We start from the raw sequence: 19,897 nt of genomic DNA, 5'->3' as shown, positions 1-19,897 counted from the left end.
TCAAAGTCTTCCAGTGAAGAGAGGAGCCCACTCCATCCCATTCCACTATTAAAGGCTAGAAAATCTTTCTTTTTATCAAGGCACAAATACATGCGTTTTTCTATTTTAGACTTGCTTTTAAATTTTACTATCCAAGAAAGTTGACCAGCTCACTTGGTCTCTCTGTCTCTGTTTTTCTGTCTCTTTCTCTCTTTGTCTGTCAATGCCATCTCATGGTTTCTAGTTTGAAAGATTTCCCCCACCTATGAAAATCGACAACTCCTCTGTAATTATAGTCTCTAGTAGTTGTTTAGGAGAATGAAAAGTGAATTGCCCAAAGGTCACACAATCACTATGGGTCTCCAGGGTCTTTCTGACTCCCAAGGCTTCTCTACCAATTGCTGCTACACCATCTTTATTTAGTATCCAGGAAAATTCAAAATAAGCAGTTTTCTACATTAGAACTTCTACTCCAGAATAGTAGGTATCCACATTTATCTTTCTTAACAGGGTCAAAAAATTAAAATCTCAAGCTTTTAAGTCACCTAATAGGGGCAGCTAGGTGGCGCAGTGGATAGCGCATCAGCCCTGAAGTCAGGAGAACCTGAGTTTAAATTTGACCTTAGATACTTAACTCTTCCCAGCTGTGTGACCCTGGGCAAATCACTTAACCCCAATTGTCTCAGGGAAAAAAAAAGTCACCTAGTTTTATTCCTTTGCCACTATCACTTTGAGAAGTGACCAATTTAACCATTTGCCTTAAAAATAAAATCTCTTAAGAGATTAAAAAAATATCAGAATCACTTTCTCTCTCTTTTTTCTAGCTTCTATAGATATCATTAGTTAATTTTGTATGTATATCTATAGAATGGAATAGAAAGTTGCATGTTAAGACTGGAAAGGATCTTAGAGGCAATCTAGTTACCCAGTGCAGGGAATGCCTTTGCCATATCCCTGATGGTGGTTCTTTCACCTTGACCATTTATGACTACCATCATCTATCTTTTAGCCCTCTATCTTTATGGCAGCTAATTGGTAACAGTGTATATAAATTCCTGGCCTGAGTTTATACACTTTACTAACTGTGTGATGATCCTGAGCAAGTCATTTGATCTCATTCAGCTTCAGTTTCTTCATCGGTAAAAAGGGGGGATGAGAATAGTAGCATCTACTTCACAGGTTATTGTAAGAATGTAATGACATATGGAAAAATATCATACAAATGCTAGCTTTTATGCAATTAGCTTCCCCTCATTGGTTCTAGTTTTACCCTCTGGTATCACAAAGAATGGGTCTGAGTCCTCTTCCTTTATCCCTAGAACTTTCAACCTGTTCTATCAGAATAGTAAGGATACTCCAGAGAGATGATGATAGAGTGTGGAAAGGTCTACTAGACTCAAGTCAGAGGATCTGGATTCAGATCCCACCTTTCTCTCTCTCATTACCTTGGGCAAGTCCCTTAAATAAACTATATGCCTTAGTTTTCCCATCTGCAGAATGAGAGCCTCCATCCTAATTCTAAATTTATGATCATTCCATTTCACATCCTCTGATTATTTGTCATTATTTGCAAAATTTCAGGAAAGGATGGTAATATTTATATATACAATAATTTTTGTCCACCAGTAGCCTGGTAATGACCTCAGGAAAAATGACAAACAGCATCAATTGTGATTTCAACTACTCCTCCCTTGATGATGTCATGGGGACCTGGATAGAGGCCCAGGGCTCAATCTTTAGTATATGGTGAAAGTTGTCCTTAACATGGTTGTTGCTAAAAACTTCTCTATTATAATATAAGTTATCATGTAAGTTGGTTTGTATTTTTATTAGATCTGATTTATGATTAGATTTGATTTTTTTCTGCTTTGTTACCTTATGGGCATTCGACAAGTTGGCACATTATGATGAGCTTATTAAAATTAATTTATCAGACAGTTCCCTTTGACTTGCACTCAGTGCATTTCTCAAAACAACAGAGATTCATCTTGGAAAACATATAAGTCAGCTCCCATCAGGTGAAGTTACTTGTCTGAAGTGTTTTTGACAACAGATGGCTGTTATCCAGGGAATAGGAGTAGACTGGGAAAGCTGGACCCAGGGAATCGTCTTTAGGCTCAAATGTTTGCAAATGCAAATAGTTTGGAGACTGGGATGCCTCTTCCCAAGCTTAGCTCCATCCTTCAGGAAAGGAGACCAGAAGAAAAATTGAATGACCTTGTGAACTACTGGGTTACTTGCTTGGTTATTCAAAAGAGCAAGATGAAGCACTTTACAATTTGTTCATAGATGAAGGAATTCAAAACCAAACATGGCAAAGAACAGTTTCCAGGATGCTTGTTCACCTAAAGAAGTGATTAAAATTGAGGTTATTCTGTCAAATTTTTTTGCCTTGCACATTAAATGGTGCTTCTCACTACTATTGATGGCTCCACAAAGTGATTTCTGGGGGGAATCAAAGTGTGTAAAAAAAAGGGACTTATCTTTGTGGATGGAGAGGTTGGATGAGTGACTGGAAGAGAAAGAAAGGTATTCCCCCATAATGATGGGAATGAGTGAGAGGAGAGTGGTAAGGAAGAGGGTGGTGAGGGGACCAGAGTAATGGAGCTGAGATTGTGATAGTGAATTCATAAATGGTGAATCTAAATGAAGAATGGAACTGAGTAGTAGTTTGGTAAGCAAAGATAAAGTGTGTGAAAATCCTTTAATGATAGTCTCCGTGTAGCTAACCGGATAAGGTTTATTTAATGCTCACTGTGTGCCAAGTACTGCAATTATGATCTCATTCGGTGCTCAAAATCCTGGCAAGAACCATTATTCCCATTTTATAGATGGGAAAACTGAGGCAAACAGGTTAAAGTGACATGCTCAGAGCCAAATCTCTAGTTAGGACCTGAATCTGGATTTGAATTCAGGTCTTCCTAACTCTAAACCTATTGTTTTCTTGCCTAGTACCACCAAGCTGCCTGTTCTCATTCTTCCTATTCCTTGGGGAATAGAGAGAATATTATCATCTACAAATAGGTAAAGGGAACCTGGAGATCTAGCAGGATGTGCCTCGATCTGGCGTTTTGGTGTCCTGATTTCTTCCTTCTCTGATATAATTGATGCTTCCTCTTCCTCAATTCTTTGCACCTTTGAATCTTATTTTTCCAGATCCTGGTATTCAAGCAAAAGAAGATGCTAACTCTTGGACTCACGTACTTCAAAATAAGATTGCAACGCACAGCAAAAGCAAGAAGGAAGAGGATTTAGAGGAATTTGCCCTTAGTTTTCCATACAGGTAAGGAGAAACTCGAGAATCCCTACTCTCAAGTAGCTCCCAGTCTAATGAGTGGACAATGTGAAAACAGGGGTAATTGAACAGGGTAAAGTGGAGATGCTGATAATTAACTTAATTAAGAAATAAACTGAGAAGGATGGCATTCAGGAAGTTAAAAAATGTAACAAGTAATCAAAATAGATTTAAATGTTGATGAGTCAGAGAATGGGACATAGGAGAAAGAGAAGAGACATTCTTAACTGCTGGGATCACATAACAGGTATGAAAATCTTGCCATAAATTTTAATCTAGACAAATTGAGGAAGAAGTGATATTTTGAGAGTATTAATAGGTTTCAGCAGATGCAAGACAATCTATTTCTTGCTTCAGAAGAGGAAAAAGGTGTCATGGCAACTGGTGACTCCATTCTGAGTGGTATAGAAATGGGTATGGAATATACCCAATATGACCCATTGGGAACTGTGTTGACTTCTTGGAGTATGTATCCAGTATTTGACAGAGAACCAGATGATACTTTTCAAACCTATTTATTGGCTGCAACTTACTAACAATGTCATGATAACCATCAGAAGAAACTTGATAAGTATCTATAGGAATTATCCTGATCAGGAAACGGAAGCATTTCTCTCTCCTTCAAGTGATAGCTTGGGAACTTACTAGAGAAAAGAGAATGTGAGAATGCTTAGATGTCTACATAGATGATGTTAAAAACAAGATTTGGTTTTCTCAACCATGATTTAGGATGTCAATGAGAAGCTCTTAGGACTGGGAAGAAAGTATTTGTCTAATCAAGAGATCCATAATTAGAAATGGAAGTGGGAATTGCTCAGCTCATTATAAATTGAACTACTTTTTAAGATTTCATGTATAATAATGAAATAAAAATAAAAGTGAAGGGGCAGCTAGGTGGGCACTAGCCCTGAAGTCAGGAAGACGAGTTCAAATCTGGCCTCAGACACTTAACACTTACTAGCTGTGTGACCCTGGGCAAGTCACTTAACCCCAATTGCCTCAGCAAAAAAAAAAAAAAAAAAAGAATAAAAATGGAACAGGTCTTTCGAAATTTTTGAGAGAAAATCAAAGATGTAGACATCTGTATAACCATGTACAGAGAATAACCATGTACAAAGTATAACTATGTACACAGAGTATAAAGGGCAATCAATAAAACTTGATAATTTAATATGGAGAAATAAGTATTACCTCATAAAAATCACAAGACATCAACTTTCCTTCCTAGAATATAATGATGGTAAGGTGTGCTATATTCAAAGAAAATTATTGTGGCGATTAAGAAATCTTTATTTTAATAATTCTATTTTACATATATTTAAGAATTGTATTCCAATATAATCAGTTCCCTTCATAATCTTATGTATGGTGTATGATACATTTAAAGCCATGGGTCCATGCATAAAATAAGTATGGATTTGAGGGTGGGAATGACAGAGAAGTTTTCTGCACTCTGTCAAGAAAACATCCTTGAATGGAAAGCATTTGATTAAAGGAGAGAATTAGAAAAGTAATATAATCGTAGGAATATGTCACTGACCACAGGAGCAGATGGGAAACAAAAGCTGATGATGTGTTTCTGATCCAGATACCCAGACCTGACCCATTTATAGCAGTTAAGGCCTAGAGGCATTTACTAGTCTAATTCTCAAAGTCTGGGAAGGGCTTGATTTAGGATTTAAACACTCTCTTATTGAAAGCATAGGTCATTCATAGAAATGAATGCAATTTTCAAACCCAAAACATGAATAAACTAAAAGACTTGGATCCAAAGCCAGCTTGAATTTAATATAAAAGCTGGTGGAATTATTAAGGTCTCAACAATCTTATTTCTTGTAGGGAGGCATAGCTGGGTGAGGTGGGGCAGGGAAAAGAAAATGAGGATATGCTATGGACTTGCCACACTTTGCCAGTTAGATTTTTTTTTAATCAACTCTTTGCCTCTTTCTTGAATATATTTATATTTGCATTGGCCAAAGGCCTAACATAATCCTCATTTTATGTGGTCTAATTGGACTATAAGGGTGAGGGATTGTATATAAAAATCTCAAACTAGGTTTCGAGCTGCATAGAAGTTCTGCACAGGCCCCTGGGTTTGTTCTTCTAGTCCCCATCCCTTCTGGTCAGCAAAGCTAATTCTTGGTTTCATATTTCCAATAAGAATGGAGGCTCTTACAGACCACACACTCTCCTTGGTCTCTTACTGTATCAAAGAGAAACAAAGTTATGGTGTATGTCATTTTTTATAATTTTCATAAGCCTTTTGGAAAAAGGATGGGTAGATCTTCACTGACGTTCCAGTTGAAAAACAAGTGAATTTATTACTTGTGTAACTGGGAAGATTTCAATGGATCTCTTCTTTGATTTTTGGAAAAAGTGTGAGTTGGTTGGGTAAGCACAGGGATACCTTTGGATAATGGACCTATGAGCACATGGATACCTTTGGAGAATGGACAGAGTTTCTTGGGATTTAAGGGTCTTTTCTTCTCCATTTATAGGCAGCTTTTTGAGCACATCATGATCAAGTTCTAGACTAGCCCATATGGATTCCAATTCTTTGAAGTTAACCTTGAATATTGCACTGTGAATCCACAATTCAGAAAAAAAAGGACATGTATCAGATTGAAGAAAATGGAGTAGTGGAAGATAGTAGTAACCGGTTGTCCTAGTGGTGGAAATTATAATCCTTGTGCTATTGCTTCAAAATTGGATTAGCTCGTTCCACCTACTCATTAGCTAGAGTGTATTGATAGACAAGTATATCTTAATGTTCCAGGTAGTAAAAAAAAAAAAAAAAAGGAGTTTTAAAAAAATGGAAGGAAAAAATGTGCAGTAGTCAGGTAACCTGTGGAGGTGAAAACTTTCCTGGACCAACTGGTGGATGTCCTTTGTAGTTGTGGGGAACAGGGAGAGGAGGAGCAATGTACCCTTTCTATGGACATGTCCATAACCATCAGAATGTCAAATTGATACCGGGTCATCTATCCAATCTGATGGTCCTACTGGCAGGAAGAGATCTCCGGCTGATGCAGCTGATGACCATATTGGCAAATTATCAGCACATGACAGAGAAAGAATGTCATCCCCAGAGGTGTGGGGAGGTATTGTGGCAGAGAACTAAATCACTGTATTTCTTGCATATTGCCTACTGGTTCTTATTGACTGATTTGGAATCTTTGTTCCTGAAACCCTGCCTTTGTCTCGACATTCCAGTTTTCTACATTTCTGCCTCAGACTTACCTTTAATTTATGTCCAGTTAGAGCCCAATTTGGACCCAGGACTTTCTTTCCCCAGGAGGGGATCACTCTCTACCTTCCTTGCTCTGGGTATTATTCTCATTACTTTTGGATTCAAGATTATTAATCTGAAGATTTGACTTCACTAGGATGAAGTGACTATGGGAGAAGATGTAAACTACTTTTGGATTCCCAGGCATGACTTGGTATGTAATAATCCTGTCCTTAGGGATCAGTTTTTTGCGGTCTTGGCCATACCCTTCTCTCAATGAAACAGCTTGGGTGGTCTTGGCTTGCCAGCACCTCTGTGCCCACTGAAGCTAGCCTTTTGTGGCACGACATGGGGGGGGGGCTCTCCAGCATTCTGCCAGCCAGTTTGTTGTGGGATCTTGCCAGGCATACCAACTTGTTCTGAGTTGCCTTCAAGTACTTATGCCATCACCAACCGACATATGAGGCAAGAGAAATGTCAATTTAAGAAAGAAGAGATGGAGTTTCTAAAGGTACAAAGCAGGCCGAGAGCTATTCCACATGGATCCATATATGATTGTAGGCACATAGCAGTGGGGAGGAGAACCTTCCACCTTCATCTCCATGAAAAACCTGTACCAGTTAGTTCCTATTATACTATTATATTGCCTTCTCCCCAAGTTCCCTCTTAAGGAACCAATTTCCTTTAGCAGTCCAAAGCTGTCTAGTGGGCACTACAGGCAGAAGGTACCTTTAGTAACTTAATTAATAATCATATTTAAGGTTTATGTCGATTTGGAATGCATTTTATCTGCATTACCTCATTTGATCCTTATAATAAGCTGGGGCCTTGAAGGTTGGAGAGAAGGCCTGAGGAGAGGATGACATCTTAAATCATGGACTTACTGGTATGGCTGAGTGAGGAGGAGATATTTGGAATCCAGTCGTGACTATCATGCTGACAGTGAAGGGCAGGAGTAGGCCATAAAGTGAGGGTAGAGGCCACGATTCATAGATGCTCTGAGTCTTAGTCTTAGTCTAGCAAAATTACCTAGTGTGATGGAGGGAACCGTGAAACTGTCCTTGCCACGGAGAAACCAGTCTCCTAGCAAAAGCTGACTTCTCAGTGCCAATAAACTTCCTTTTGCCAATCTAACATTTCAGGTTTGTGAATTCTTTCACATTGGACCTGCGCTGACCAAAGAGGGATTCCCACAACTCTCTGCACTGCCACTAACCGCATCCAGGGGACAGTAGGGTTTCAGAATTGTCCTGAGAGAAGAAAATGTTAGCACCTGCTTTTTCAATAATGCATGTTTATATATAGCAGGAGCAGTGTTTTTTACCAGCATGTCTACCATGTAGGCTAGGATGTTTTTCCCTCCTAAAATGTAAGGAAGTTGTGTTGTTTCTGAGACTTGATTGGTCCAAGGGGTTTCGTATTCTCAGTTTCCCTCAGAGACCAGTGGACTGCAATGGATCAGACTTGGCAAAGTTCCCTTGCTAATAGATCACCACACTCTACAATCCCTACCTTTGGTTTTAAGTAAACCTGGCCCTGTGCTTTGAATTTTCCAACTCATTCAAGTTAGCTGGGATAAATTTCTTAAGAGGATTAAATGGACTGGATAGTGGGAAGAAGGAAAAGAAAGGGAGCTCTTGGATTCTTTTCTCCCAAAGCCGCCTATTTTCCCGCCCTCCCAAAATCACCACCTGGCCCAGAGAAATTCATTTTTCCAGCCAGATTTGCTCCATCTGCTTCCACAAAGCAGTATTGAATTCCCACAGGGTGGCAGCTTCTACCTGCAAGTGAAGATTTGGCAGTGAGTCTCCTTGGAGGAAGGGTTTTGAAATGTGCAAGATGTTAGTGGCTTAATTCTCAAAGAGAACAGAAGGTAATCCAGAATCAAGGTCAAGGCAATCAAAGGTCATTCTTAGAGAAATGCAAGAAAGAGAGAACAAGGTGGGGAAGGAGGAGCAGATTTTTATGTTAAAAGCTAATGGAAGAACTAAAATCATCACTATTGAATGGGTGTTCTTACCATCACAGGGCCAGAAACCTCCTAGTAGTCTGAGGATAGATTTCAGGGAGTCTGTGGACGTGGAGAAAAAAATTCCATCTTATTTTTTGAACTAAAATTTAGCATTTCCTTTAATTATCTAAAAACGTTATCTAAGGAATCTTTAGGTTTCACCAGATTGCTAAAGGTAGTGGGAGGGGAGCGTGGAGTGGAGGCAGGTCAAGATACACAAACCTCTTTTTTAATAAACAAAAATTTCTGATAATGGTACAAGGATAAACTTAGCCAATCTGCTGGCCAACCAAATCTCTGTATTTATTAACTGATTATTTAACAAGTATAGGAAGAAAAAAGAGCAAAAACAGTTTTTTGTCTTCAGGGAATTTACATTCTAATAGAAGAAATCACATGCAAATCACTAAGGACTTAAAAGAGAAATACTACCAAAATGGAAGGTGATCTCAAAAGAGAAGACAGCTGCTGGGGAGGGGGACGGGAGAGGAACATGGAAAGGTCTTCTGCAGAAAAATAAAAGGCCATCTCAAAAGAAAAGACAGATGCTGGGTGGAAAGAGAGGTGAGGGGAACCCAGAAGGGTCTTCTGCAGAAAAAGGGGGGCAGTCGGTAGAAATGCACAGAGATGGGAGAAGTGCCAAAGCATAAGGTGCTGTACATGTGTATATGGGGAGGGGGAACAGTCAATAGAATAGGCTGGTATAACTAAATTGTAGAGTTTGTGGAGGTTAAAATATGAGAGAATAGAAAAGTAGGGGCCAGGGTTCAAGGGTTTTAAAGACCAAACAGATAATTTTATATATGATCCTAGAAGTTAGAGCCACTGGACTCCAGTAAGGAAATTCACTTTGTCAGCTGAGTAGAACTTGGATTGAAGAAGGCTTCAAAGAGCCACACTGTTCAGAATTAGCTTGAGTGACCTATTGGACTTCAGTACTTGGCTGGGTGCAGGCCTAAAAGTATTGATGATGGGGGCTTTAGCTCCCATCAATATCTGCCAGAAGTTTCATTCTGCTAGTCGTAGAGCACATGACCAGTTCTTGACTTGTCTTAATCTTTCAGAAGGTAGAATAGGTGATGGGGAAATTGCCCTTGCTGATCTGATTTTGATCAAAGAAGATGCACTAGGTGAGTGAAGAGGAAATGATAAAAGTAGCAAGACAAAGGAAGTATGTCATTTTAGTATTCATTGTGACCAAGAATGGGAGGAGGATAATATCTGGGCAATTTGAAGAAATTTGAAGTAAATTCCAAGGATTAAATGTTAAAAGAATAGAAGATTGCTCAGAGAGAGATGGAGAGATCTTCAAAATGAAATTCTGACAATGACTTGTCAAATCAGTCTTCTGACACTTGACACTAGTTGTGTCGACTCTGGCAAATCACTTAACCCTGTTTGCCTCAATTTCATCATTTGCAAAATGAGCTGGAGAAGGAAATAGTAAAATATTTCAGTATTTTTGCCAAGAAAATCCCAAATGGGAGCATGAAGAATTGGATATAACTGAAAAACAAGAGAACAAAATAACAAATGATTCTGAAGAAGAAAAAATAGTAGGAGCATCTAAAGAAAACAATGTTGTAACCTTCCTGACTCTGATTTCAAATTTTAAAAAAACATAGAAAAAATAGAGAAGACTGGATTGAGCATGTAAAAAGAGTCAGGAAGACTGCAAGCCATAACAAACCAAAGCTTAAAAAACACTGAAGGGGGGGGAGATAGCAAAAAGAGGTTTTAAAGATATGGCTGATTCAAGGACAAAACAAAGAAGAGACATAATAGAGACAGACAGTATAGTTTAACCATGCAAAAAAAGCAGAACTATTCAGCAATTTTGCATCCATCAATAAAAGTAATCCTAAGCCTGGAAAAGGAAGAATGAGCATGGTTAAATGGAAACTGAAGCCCAAGAGACATGAGAAAAGATTGTAAAAATTTAAAGGAATTAAATTCATCTTTAGCCTGGGAGAATTATACTTAGTAATTTGACAGATAGAAGCACTAGATTCTGGTTGTCAATAATATTTAAAGATTTCTTGGAGACTTAGAAAAGTTGCAGAAAATGGAAAATGTTCCAATTAGAGAGAGGGGGGGGAGAGATTGATTCTATCAGGGGTCCTCAAACTTTTAAAATAGGGGGCCAGTTCACTGTCCCTCAGACTGTTGGAGGGCCAGACTATAGTAAAAACAAAAACTTTGTTTTGTGGGCCTTTAAATAAAGAAACTTCATAGGCCTGGGTGAGGGGGATAAACGTCTTCAGCTGCTGTATCTGGCCCGTGGGCCGTAGTTTGAGGACCCCTGTGAAAACTATGGTCTAGTTACTTTGACATTGATTTCTGAAAAATCTAAAGTTATTTACAAATTAGCAACTAAAGAAGGAAAGCAATGATCACTTAGAAGCTAGTATAGGTTCACTGAAAGCAAATGTGATGATAATCTAATTTAATCATTTTTTTAAAAAATGTTGTTCAACAAAGTTCAGAGGAATATTTTATTGATATGGCAGACCATTGAATTATGACATGAATTCAAGTTTCCATGATATATTTGTAGACAAGATGAAAATTATAGTATTTGATGCTAATACAATTAAGTAGATTTATAATTTAATACAATAATGTTTTATATGCAAGTATGAATGTATCAGTATAACTTAGAGATGTCACTAAGCATGTGATAATGGACTTTTGGTTTTATGCTAGTCAATGTTTTTGTCAATTAAGCATAGATAGCATTTTTATAACATCTGACATGAAGTTAAGTGGGACTGCAAATACAATGGATGGTGGAATGAGACCCTGAAAAGTCTTGAAGTACCAGAATGATATAGTGAATTTATTATGGATTTAAGATTAAATGGGCATAAATGTAAAATTTTACTCTTAGGTTTAAAAAAAATTATACATGTATGTATAGGATGGAGTATGTATGTGTGTATGTGTGTGGGGAAATAAGAATATGGCTAAACAGAATTTTTTATGTAAAAAAGTAGAGATTTTTGTTGACTCTATAGTAGTATGATAATGAGTCAACATTTGTGATTTGGCTGCCACAACTAGCTATATGATCTTGGGTGAATCAGTTCATCTTTCCAAATTTCAGCTTCTTCTTTTGTCATACATTTAATAACATAATGTTTGTGTAAAAAATTGATAAAAACAAACCTTTAATAAGGGCCTACTATGTGCCTACTATGTCCCTAGCTGGGATACAAAGATCAAACTTTCCCCAACTCTGCTCCCCCCCCCCCCAAGCCCAGTTCCTACTCTCCAGCTTGTATTCTATGGGAGAGAGACAATAAGTATATAAATACATACACACAAAATGAATTCAGGATGATTAAGGAAGATAGAAGGAAGGAAACAAACTTTATCATCAAGCAGAAAGAAGCAGTTCAATTGGATCATAGAATTCTTAATTGTTTTGTCAATTTTTACAAAAAAAGTGTAAATGATTCTTATTTGTTCATGAGATCACAGAGAGCCTCCTTGGACCCCACTCTCATTTTACATTATGTTGGTACATCCTCACAGAGGCACATGTCATCACCTTTACAAATTGAGTCCTGTAGAGTCCTCTGGCTTCCAATCCAATATTCTTTCCATTATCCCACATTGCTTTCACTTGTGGACCATAGAATTCTGAAAGTAATCTACAATGAGGCTATAAAAATAGATTGGGGTAGGATATCAAATGTTCTAAAAATCAACCTGAGGAATTTATATTTTATCTAAAGTAAGAGGAGCCACTGAAATTTGTGGCAATAGAGAGATTATAAGAGTCTGAAATAAGATGGTGACCATGAAGAAAAGGGAGGGGAGTTGTATATGAGAGAGATAGTGGAGGTGTGGAAATGGCAAGAGTGGACCAAATTGATAGGAAGGGTAATATCCTGAGGACAATACTAAGGCTATGAATGAGACTGAGGGAAATCTGACATAGAAGGATGATGATAATGAGGGTCTAGTTTGAGTGTCAGGGACTGGAATTCTGAATTTTCCAAATTTGACTGGTTTCCTCTATGCTTGGAATTCTCCTCTTCCTTACTTGTTTCTTTTGGAAACCTTTAAGGCCCAACTCAAGTACCACGTCTTTTGATACTCTCAATTGTTAGTGCCCTGGCTGGCAGAAATTACTTTGCCATTTATACTTTGAATTTTCTTATGTGAATATGGTGATATTCTCCTAGTAAAATCTAAGATCTTTGAGGGTAGGAACTTTTTCATCTTTGTCTCTGTATCCACAGTCCTAACACAGTACCTGACTTATATCATATTAATCATGTTATTAAGCCCTAATATAGGTACTTAATGTTTATTAAATTAAATGAAAAATATCTAATGATCTTTCCCTTTACTCTTAAGAGTTGGTTTTCTCAGATGGAATTAATGTTCCCCTTGGTTATATAGTTTCTGTACTTAGATTTGGATTTAATTAAATTAGTCCATGAATTCATAGGTGTATAGAAGGTAATTCTGTATTAGACCCCCAAGGTCATGTTATCTAATTCTTTACTTTATGAATAAGGAAACCTAGGACCAACCAAGGCTTAGGGATGTGGGGCTCAAGGTCACAAGCCGTTTAGTTATTGGGAGGGCTTGGTTTGGATTCTTAGCCCCCAGCCTGATGCTGTTTCCACTATACCAAAAACTTTGCCATGAAGTCAGATCAGTGACTGAATGTCAATCAGCAAGTCTGACTCACAATCCTTTCTGGGTTGACACTCATCCTCGAGTGTGGGCTGGCAGAGTCAGTGAGGTGGCTGAGAAGGAAATGGGGGGTGGAGGTGAGACTGGCATTTGATCATTCCATCTGCTGATTACTGAAACTGAAAATGTTCATCTTCTGGGAGAACATGGACCAATCTAACTGGGAACCAGGTCATGCTTGTTATATTTGGTGTAAATAACCCTGGGTAAAGAAGGGGGGGTTTCATATTATGTAGTAGTGCAGATATGTCAAACATCTCTCCCCCGGCTTTATGTGGCCCACAACACTCCTCCCAACTTGACCCTGAACAAAATCTAATTGGGAAATATGTAACAAAAATAAATGAAAAAATATACAATAGAAGATTGATAATGTTAATGGTTTTATAAACCAATGTGTGATTTCAGGAGTCCTTATGAAAGTTTGAGTGGCCCCATTTCTATTTGAATTTGACACTACTGCTATTTAAGCAAATTTATGAAAAACTGTTTCAGAGAAGGTGGCAATCTGTACTAGTAGAAGGGTCCCACTACCAGTGAAATCACAGATCTAGGCCTTTTCTCACCCTGGTGAGGCAGCCCATGGGAAAGAGTGGAGGGGTTGGTTGATGTGTAGACAACCTTCCACTTCCCAACTCTGGGAATTCTTTCCTCTGGGTCTCTGGAAACTAAATGTGTCATGTTATAGATTAACCCGGCTATCAACAGACTCTGAGATGTCAAGAACTAAGCCATGGGACGCTCAGAAAATATTGGGCCAACTTCGAGAGAAGCTGCCCCTTCAGAAAAACCTGCTTCCCACCCGATCAATTCCAGGCAAAGCGTATGTACACTTTAAATCCTTTCACTTTCCCATGCCTTATTTCACCCTGTGCCTCATTCACATCAAACTCCCATTCCTGTCTCTTCCATCTCTGAGACCTTGTTCTTTTCCCTTAGACTTAGAGGGCATCTCTTTCACTTTCGTCAAGGCCCAACTCTAGTATCGCCTCCTCCTAGAAACTTTTCCTGTTACTTATGTGTTCTGGTTAGTTTTCTGGAGGTCTTGGAGCAGCCTTCATTTCAGCAGATTAATTACCACAAGAATAGCCAGGGATAAAATCCAAATTCTTTATTATCTCCTTCACAGTCTAATTTCTTTTCCTGGGGCCTGGGCCAGCTTTCTTGAGGTCCTCCGGAATGTGTCTTGGTTTCTGTGGGGGAGACAGGAGGACCACCACCAGGGTCTCTGTCTTGAAGTCTGTCTCAGTTCCAGGGCTTATGCTCCAGCCTCCAGCCACCCCAAAGATGGGAGATGAAATGAATCTGTCTCTCAGTCCCACCCTGGCTGAGTTTGTCCCAGATTATATGCTCTATTATAATTACATTATCATAGGTGTGAATCTTATGGGTGTCAATTGTGTAGAACTATATTAAGTACTAAGTACATGTACTGAACTAAAGAACTATTGATCACCATGCTAAACTAGATAACCATTGTCTCATCAATCCCACTGACTTAACACCTTGTAGGAATCCTTGTTTCAAGTACAGAGTTCTGGCCCATAACAGATAACCCTCTTCCTTCTTTTTGTCTCCATCCTCATTCCTCCTACTTCTTACCTAAAAGATATTTATCTTTATCTTTCTTTGTTTTTCTCTCTTCTTTCTTTCTTTTTTACTTTCTCTGTTATTTTACCTTTCTCTCTCTCTCTCTCTCTCTCTCTCTTTCTCTCTCTCTCTCTCTCTTTCTCTCTCTCTCTCTCTCTTTTTCTCTCTCTCTCTCTCTCTCTTTTTCTCTCTCTCTCCCCCTCTCCCTCCTTCTCTCTCCAGAAAAGTGCACTTAGGACTCAGTATGATTGATTTAATCCTTCAACAAGGTATTAACTCAGTGGAATTGATAAGGCAATGGCTATCTAGTTTTATATGACCTTAGGACTCAATATAGTTCTACAAGATTGACACCTGTGATGATGTAATTATAATAAGAGTATATCAGAGCCAACAAGGACTGGACGAGAGACATCCATTCCATCTCCCACCACTGTGGTGGCTGGCCTGTCCTCCTTCACCTCTCCACTGAGATGAAGCCCCGTCTGAAGGCCCTTCAGGAAGCTAGCTGAGCCCCAGGTGAAGGAGACAGACTTTGAAGGAGACAATAAAAAATTTGGACTTTATCCCTGGCTATTCTTGTGGTGATTACTCAGCTGAAACAAAGGCTGGTCCCGAGATCTCTAGAAAGCTAAGCAGAATATTACACTGGGGGATGTTTTATTTTATCTTTGTGTCTCTGTTGTCTAGCATAGGACATTGCCAGTTGATATTTGTTGAATTGTATTGGAAGATTAAGTATGTACTTGATGTCCAGATCTATTCAATGTGGATCTCCTGGGAGAATACAAGGTGTGTTAAGGACACAGTCCCAGCTGCTTTGTCCTCAATTCAAGCTAACAGCGTTAGCTCCATGCTGGGCATTGTGGATGGCAAAAAAGTATCATGCAGGTCCCAATCGTAATAGAATTTATGATGTACTTGAAGAGAAAGGGCTCACCCACATGGAAGAGCTAGGGAAAACTGATAGCAAAGCTGTCTTTGATAAGGTTGCATGGACCATAAACAATAGGGTTGGGGAATTTCAAAGTGGGGACTCTGCTTGAGTTAGAATTAGTTCTAGGATACCCCCTGAAGGAAAGGAGGTTGGCTTCAAAGTTCTATTTCATGGACATGGATTTGGAATAAAGGAAAATTAATGCCAGTGTGAGATGTGTGGGGCCAGTGAAGACCAGTATGACTGGAGCAGCAGGTGCATGTTGGGGAAGAAGGGGAGGTGGCAAACAGAATATGGGACTAGATTGTGGGGATCTGAACGAGGGTGAGAGATTTATTACAAAGCCTATACTTTTTTGATAAACTGTGCTTCGGTTTAAAAAAAAAATCCCTTTCAAAGCTTGTTCAGTTTCACATTGGTCAATTAGACAAAAATGTAACGGCAGTTCGGTATGAATTCCCTCTAAATCGCCCTTATAAACTGATTCAAATTAAAGTGCTGAGGAGTTGAAAATCTTCACTCCCTGACACTCCTCTTTCCCTAAGTACTTGTTTTACAAAAGATTTTAAAGGAGAGGATAATTTTTAATGGAACCAGATGAATCTATGAAAGAATGTTGATGGCAGTCAGTGAGGGATATTCGTAGATGAATTGGAGTCCAGAGCCACTCAACTTAGTCCTTCAGATGATGTCTACTCAACCTATATGAAACTGTCTTGTACTTGAAAAATCTGTAGAAGGTAAGACCCCATGATGTGAAATTTTAAAAGAGAAAATTTCTCAAAAGGAATGAAAATTGTGGAAGGGAAGAGCAATAATGAAAGAAACTGAAGGTATGGACATCTAAGGGGAAATTCAGTACCTTCACAGGGAACTCTCTGATAAACTCAGATTTTAAATCTGGCACATTCTCCTCTCTGGGAGGCTGAATTAGGAATCTGTTCTGGGAAAAGTCATTAGTGGAGCAGCTCAGGAGTGCTCCCTCTGGCATTCTGTCCCTAAAGCCTCAAATAGCTGGAAGAAAGGGTTCCGCACTCTTGGAGGGCCCAGTTGTGGTTATGAAGGGTCATGGGAGGTAACTGCTAGCTGGAATTGTAACCCTGGTGCATCAATAAGGCTTTGCCATCTGTTAAAATGCCAGTCTCCCTGGGAGATTGTAAGATGCTGGTAGTCATTTATACCACTGTGTGAATAAGAGAATTGAATTTGCTCTAAAAGGAACAAGGTGGCAGAGGAGAGAAGGATTGAGAACCCTGAGGTTGAGGGGAAGAGAACAAAGTGTTCCTGAGAAGGGACTGTGACTGTTAAGACTTCCTCTGACTTCATGGTTTTATTTTGGCAAGGTATATGTGTGTATGTCTCCTTTTGAGTCAGTGGGGGAGGGTCCCAAGGAAATGGTGGGAGAGAGCTCCAACTCTCAGAAGATACAGGATGTTCCAGCTGAGATGGTGGAAGGCAAAGAAAGATGGGGTGCATATGGGATCTTCTGACAAGGGGAGGCAGGACAATTGAGAGTGTTAGTTCCTCTCTTTCATCACATCCTATCTCACCCTCTAATCCCTGCCTCTTCCATTCTGCCCCACCAATCTCACCTCTTTCCCTTCCTCTTCTCTCCTGTCTGCCAACCTCTCCTCCCAGTCCCATCCTCTTTCTTCCCTCCCATCCCCTTTCCCCAAGTCCTGTCTATCCTTTGCCATCTCATTTTCAACTGCCAGGACACAAAAGTCCCAGAATTTCACCTTTTTTTCCACTTAGTCTCTTCTTCCCATCCTGTCTGGTCTTGTCTTCTGAGAAGAATTGTTGGCTAGGTACAGCTGTAGCCTCCAGCTGGACCCCTCCCTTCTGTTCAGTTCTTTTCTGTGGGGAAGAGCAGCAAATCTGTAGCCTGGGAATCAACTCTTTTTGATAATTCTGAGTTTTATTAGGGCAGCCAGGTGTGGCTCCATAGTGCACAGAGTACCAGGTCTGCAGTCAAGGAGGCTCACTCATCTTCCTGAGTTCAAATCTGACCTGTGTGATCCTGGGCAAATCACTCCAGTCTGTTTGCCTCAGTTTCCTTATCTGTAAAATGAATTGGAGAAGGAAATGGCAAAACCATTCCATTGTCATAGATAATCCCAAATGAGATCACAAAGAGTGGTGACCCATGACTCTTTGTCTATGATGAATAAAAAAAGAGTCTTATGATGTCCCAATGTGCCAGAGGCTGCTTTGTACTAAAATGTATTAATTTCTTCAAGGGTGTGTGAGATGGCTATAAATTTAGAAATTTAGTGATCAGGGCTTCTTAAGCATTTCGGTTCATGACCCCTTTTCTCCCAAGAGATTTCTATGCAAACCTGGGTATACAGGTATGTAAAATAGGCATATAAATCAAATATTTATTGATAATAAATCAAAATTCCATGGCCTTCATTCCATTGTGTAAACCCACAGTTTAAGAAGCTTTGAATTTTAGTCCAAGTCCTTCATTTACAAATGAAGAAACTGAGACAAAGGGTAAAGGGACTAATTATATTAGTCCCCCAAGGCCCTCACATAAATGACAGCCTCCCATTCATAGGGTCACTCAGTGACCCAAAGGAGCCTCCTTTAGCCAGAGGTCAGATGACATATTTCATGGTGCTATAGGAAGTACACAAGTCCAGCTCTCCCAGCATAAATAAGGTGGCCTTTTACAGATTGCCTCTCATAGTAGGATGCCCCACAGAGGCTTTGGAAGCTTATTGGCTCCGGCCAAATAGTGCCCTATTCTTCGTCATTTATCCACTCTGCCCTTTTTCTGTGTCCATCATGGGTCCAACCCCTCTATGCTTGGCCTGAGCCCCTCTCACTCTTGGTCCCTTGAATAGAACTCTGTTGGTCAGGACATAGTAAGGAGAGTCTTTTCTCCCTCTTTGTCACTGAACATGGGTCCTGCTTAATTTTGAGTGCAGAGACAGGGAATGGGACAAAGTAGTAGAGATTTGCAATAGGGTTATGTGGTGGGAGGAATACTGACCTGGGGTCCAGGCTCTGTCATGAATTATGTCACTTATTTCTCTCTAGGCTTCAGACTAGATCCCCACCCACCTCTTCTAGCTCCAAATCTTGATGCTCCCCATCTAACAGAAGTATTGTGAATTTTATTTTGTGTATCTCCCAAGGGGAAGAACTAGAGCCAAGGAGGTGGGGAAATGACATAGACTTTGGTTCAATATAAAGAACAACTTTCTGTGCCATCACAGAATAGGTTGTCTGACAAGGTAATAGGTGCCCTATTTCCCTGGCGACTGTAAGCAAGAGGGATCATAGCTCCATAACCATAGTTCTGGGAGGCTCTTTAGAAACCATATTGTCTCAGTCTAATCTCCTCATTTCACAGATGAGGAAACTAAAGTACAGAGAAATTTTAAGAGATTTGCCTAACAACCATATAGATATTTAAGGAACAGCCAGGATTTGAACCTTTGATTCCAAATCCAGCACATTTTCCATGGCACCAGGATGCTCTAGCCCTTATATCTCTGGAATAACTTCTAATGGATTGGGCTCCTTGAGTCCAACTGTCATCCCTTCCCCACCTCCATCTCCACCCTTACTGGCTCTTTGGTGGCCTAGAGGGTCAAGGTAACTGAATTTCCCCTGCTTGCTGTCTTATCCAGGAATCATGTTCTGGTGGCTGCCATGATACCTCCTTCAAGAACCACCTACATCCCTCCTCTGAGAAGCCCTTTAGAGGACAAGTTACTTAGCACGCGCTTTCCAAAGCAAAAAGCCCGGCTGCAGGAATTGCTGGGCTACCACATGTATGGGTGGCTTATGGGCAATACAGAGGCACCGAGCATCTATGGGCCACACTTGGTGGTGGAATTTAACGACATCAACTTTCCAACCTCAACCATTGTTCACTCATCATGATGTCTCATTCTGCTAGTTCTTAGTCATGGTCACTAGGCGTTCAACAATGGAGCTCTCCATCCAGGCAAGAGAACTCTTTTTATATTAGTTACTATCAATCATGGACCAATAGTTCCCTTCCAGTGGAACTGAGAGGACTGGTGGTCTGAAGCCCTTGACAATTAATAGCAATCTGTTGAATCAGTCTTTAAAAGAACCACTGGAAATTATGTGATTCTAATAAACATTGATGACCCAAAGCAA

At 39.6% G+C, this 19,897-nt stretch overlaps 1 protein-coding gene across 5 annotated transcripts in view; it reads left to right on the top strand.

The window, feature by feature from the left end:
• Positions 1-19,897, top strand: part of C1H3orf22 (chromosome 1 C3orf22 homolog) — a 41,861-nt gene extending 21,964 nt beyond the window's left edge. For 4 of the 5 annotated variants that reach the window (XM_051983057.1, XM_051983056.1, XM_051983058.1 and 1 more), the window contains 3 exons: positions 3,136-3,262; positions 13,916-14,050; positions 19,399-19,897. In XM_051983057.1, the coding sequence (XP_051839017.1) occupies positions 3,136-3,262; positions 13,916-14,050; positions 19,399-19,654 (518 nt within the window). In that variant the 3' untranslated portion in view covers positions 19,655-19,897. Of the gene's footprint in view, positions 1-1,698; positions 1,788-3,135; positions 3,263-13,915; positions 14,051-19,398 lie in introns of those variants that run through there. The other variant, XR_007951574.1, reaches the window with a different exon arrangement.

Source organism: Antechinus flavipes, chromosome 1, assembly GCF_016432865.1.
Source record: "Antechinus flavipes isolate AdamAnt ecotype Samford, QLD, Australia chromosome 1, AdamAnt_v2, whole genome shotgun sequence".
Classification (NCBI taxonomy): Eukaryota; Metazoa; Chordata; class Mammalia; order Dasyuromorphia; family Dasyuridae; genus Antechinus; species Antechinus flavipes.
Note: the sequence above shows the minus strand (reverse complement) of the source record. Positions and strands in the feature narration are given on the sequence as shown.